This window comes from Sprattus sprattus (assembly GCF_963457725.1).
Source record: "Sprattus sprattus genome assembly, chromosome: 11".
NCBI lineage: Eukaryota > Metazoa > Chordata > Actinopteri > Clupeiformes > Clupeidae > Sprattus > Sprattus sprattus.
This window is the reverse complement of record NC_137909.1, coordinates 28,931,424-28,935,005: the sequence shown is the minus strand read 5'-3', so window position 1 is coordinate 28,935,005 and position 3,582 is coordinate 28,931,424. Positions and strand designations below refer to the sequence as shown.

Below are 3,582 nucleotides of genomic sequence, written 5' to 3'. Positions count from 1 at the left end.
TATGTGTGTGTGGGTGTGTTTATTTGTAGTTTGGTGTGTGGTGTGTGTGTGGGTGTGTTTATTTGTAGTTTGGTGTGTGGTGTGTGTGTGTGTGGGTGTGCGTATTTGTATTTGTAGTTTGGTGTGTGGTGTGTGGTGTGTGGTGTGTGTGTGTGTGTGGCTGTGTGTGTGTGTGTGTATTTGTAGTTTGGTGTGTGGTGTGTGGTGTGTGTGTGTGTGTGTGTGTGTGTGTGTGTGTGTGTGTGGTGTGTGGTGTGTGTGTATTTGTAGTTTGGTGTGTGGTGAAGGTAGACCTGCATCTAGGGAACAGTAACTCATTTGGCAGGCAGACAGTTCTGGCTTGAACACTCCCCCCCCCCCCACACACACACACACACACACAGCAGACAAATACTCCAAAACCCCACAGCAGACGAACACTCCACAACTACACAGCTGATGTGGCCTTGGAGGGGAGTTAAAGATCAGGAGGTGCAGGTGTGAGGAGGGGAGTTACAGTGAGGAGGGGAGTTAGATCAGGAGGTGCAGGAGGGGAGTTTGAGATCAGGAGGTGCAGGCGAGAGGAGGGGAGTTAGATCAGGAGGGGAGTTAGACCAGGAGGTGCAGGCGTGAGGAGGAGAGTTAGATCAGGAGGGGAGTTAGATCAGGAGGTGCAGGCGTGAGGAGGAGAGTTAAACCAGGATGTCCAGAGCAGAGCAATCTGTCCTTGGTGCCTCTCCTGCTGGGTTTTAAGAACAACATTCTCCCTAGAAGGTTCTTGAGTTACACACACACACCCTCACGTCAAACAAAGATTTCTTGAGGTGTGAAATCCAGTTTCTTTGTAGTGTGTGTGTGTATGAGGGGGGGGGATTTTCTCAGAGCACAAACGTGTGTGTGTGTATGTCCACTGATCCTGCTGTGCCCAGTGTTATCAAACAACACAAATAAAAAGACACAGGCTAATGAGTCTCTCTGTGCTGCCCCCTAGAGGTGGCAGATATGAAAAGGCTGCTGCCTCCCTCAGGGCCTGACGACACTTGTAGCACTTCAACCCCTGTGTTGAGCACTTGTTCAAAAATATGAACACACACACACACACACTCAGTCTCTCTTTTACACACACACACGCACACACCCTCTCTCTTTTACACACACACAAGCATAACACACACACACAAACACACACATTCATATCCCACCCATGGAGTTATATACAGCTGAGAAGCAGACTGCAGTGAAGCTATCGGTGTGCTCTGGGGTATTTTTACAGCACTTCAATGTCAATACAATGGCTCCTCCAGTATTTATAGAGAGGCCCCTCTCCTGCAGACAGACCTAATCCCCTCACAGGCCTCTCTCTCTCTCTCTCCCTCTCTCTCTCTCTCTTTCTCTCTCTCTCTCGCGCTCTCTCTCTCTCTCTCTCTCTCTGCTCTCTCTCTCTCTTTCTCTCTCTCTCTCGCGCTCTCTCTCTCTCTCTCTCTCTCTCCCTCTCTCTCACACCGGGACCTACGCTTATGTTTGTGTTGTGTTTAACAAGCCCCTCTTTATTTTTCCACTCCTCTCTCTCTTTCTCTCTCTCTCTCTCTCTCTCCGTCTCTTCTCCGTCTCCCACCCCCTCTCTCTGTCTCTCTCTCTCTCATTCCGTCTCTTTCTTTTTGTCTCTCTCCTTCTTCGCCTCTCTCTGTCTCTCTCTCTCTCCATCTCTTCTCTGTATCCCACCCCCTCTCTCTCTCTCCGTCTCTTTCTTTCTCTCGCTCTCTCTTTCTCTGTGTCTCTTCTCCGTCTCCCACCCCCTCTCTCTGTCTCTCTCTCTCTCCGTCTCTTTCTCTCCGTCTCTCTCTGTCTCTCTCTCTCTTTCTCCGACACTCTTCTCCGTCTCCCACCCCCTCTCTCTGTCTCTCTCTCTCTCCGTCTCTTTCTCTCCGTCTCTCTCTGTCTCTCTCTCTCTCTCCGTCTCTTTCTCTCCGTCTCTCTCTGTCTCTCTCTCTCTTTCTCCGTCTCTCTCTCTCCGTCTCCCACCCCCTCTCTCTCTCTCTCTCTGATTCCATTTCAAATGAGCTTTATCATCATGAAGGCAGGATATGATTTCAAGTCACAGAGGAAACTATTTAGTACAGAACATAACAGCCAATAGCAATGGCAGGGTGATGCCCTGTGTGTGTGTGTGTGTGTGTGTGTGTGTGTGTGTGTGTGTGTGTGTGTGTCTTGTCTCAATCTCACCAAGGGCTAATGGCAAAATGTTCCTTATGCATTTGTGGATAAGAGTTTGTGATGTTTCTCTTTCTTGCTGTGTATTTTACATAGTTAAAGGTGTGTGTGTGTGAGTGTGTGTGTGTGTGTGTGTGTGTGTGTGTATGAAATCAGTGTGTAATGTTGTTTCTCCTTCTCCATCTCTCTCCAGATGCCAGTATGTCTCCCGACGCTCCCAAGCAGAGTCACTGGTGCTACGTGGCGTACTGGGAGCACCGGACGCGCGTGGGCCGCCTCTACGCGGTGTACGAGCACGCCGTCAGCATCTTCTACGACCTACCTCAAGGCACGGGCTTCTGCCTGGGCCAGCTGAGCCCCGCGGAGCGGCACGGTGGCGGCGGTGGTGGCAGCGGCGGTGGTGGCAGCGGCGGTGGGGGCAGCACCATGGTCCAACGCGCCCGCGGCAAGATCGGCTACGGCATCCTCCTGAGCAAGGAGCCGGACGGCGTGTGGGCATACAACCGTAGCCAGCACCCGGTCTTCGTCAACTCGCCCACCCTGGACGTGCCGGGCTGCCGGAGCCTGGTGGTACGCAAGGTGATGCCCGGCTACTCCATCAAGGTGTTCGACTACGAGCGCTCGGCGGCGCTTCGGCACGCGGCGGGCGCCGGTGGTGGTGCCGACGGACCCGAGGTGCCGGAGGGACCCTACGACCCGAACAGCGTCCGCATCAGCTTCGCCAAGGGCTGGGGGCCCTGCTACTCCAGACAGTTCATCACCTCCTGCCCCTGCTGGCTAGAGATTCTGCTCAACAACCACAGATAACACACACACACACACACACACACACACACACACACACACTTACGGACAGCTGAGAGAGACGTGGACTGCGACACACACACACACGAGACATAAGAAAAACTCAAAACAGAACGGACCCCACAAACTATCCCAAATATCATCTACTTAGATTTAATATAAAGTTTTATATATTATATGAAATATATATTATACTTGTAAATACGGGAGTCATTTTTACAATGTAATTATTTATGTATGGTGCAATGTGTACATGGAGAACAAGAGGAAAAAAAATGGAAAACGCACTTTGGCTTATATATATTATATATATAAATATATATAAAGATAAAAGAAATCTTTCAATACCAATTTGAAAAATGATACAGCAAAAATAGGATGAGCCTGGTTTTGGTGTATAGTTTTCATATTCTATTAATATCCAGACAAAAAAGCTAACACCATTCACACATTGGTAATAAAGTATTCGCATAATACTTTCTCTGGGCTGTGTGTGTTTCTATGGCCTCCGGGTTGTCTGTGTGTGTGTGTGAATGTGTGTATGTGTGTATGTATGTGTGTGTGTGTTTGTGCTTGTGTGTGTGTGTG

The 3,582-nt window shown here is 49.8% G+C and overlaps 1 protein-coding gene across 1 annotated transcript in view; it reads left to right on the top strand.

The window, feature by feature from the left end:
* smad6b (SMAD family member 6b) overlaps window positions 1-3,353 on the top strand; it is a 52,214-nt gene extending 48,861 nt beyond the window's left edge. Inside the window, exon 4 of the mRNA XM_080848151.1 lies at window positions 2,384-3,353. Coding sequence (XP_080704277.1) covers window positions 2,384-2,997 — 614 coding nt within the window. The 3' untranslated portion in view covers window positions 2,998-3,353. The remainder of the gene's footprint in view (window positions 1-2,383) is intronic.
* Window positions 3,354-3,582: the final 229 nt, after the last annotated feature.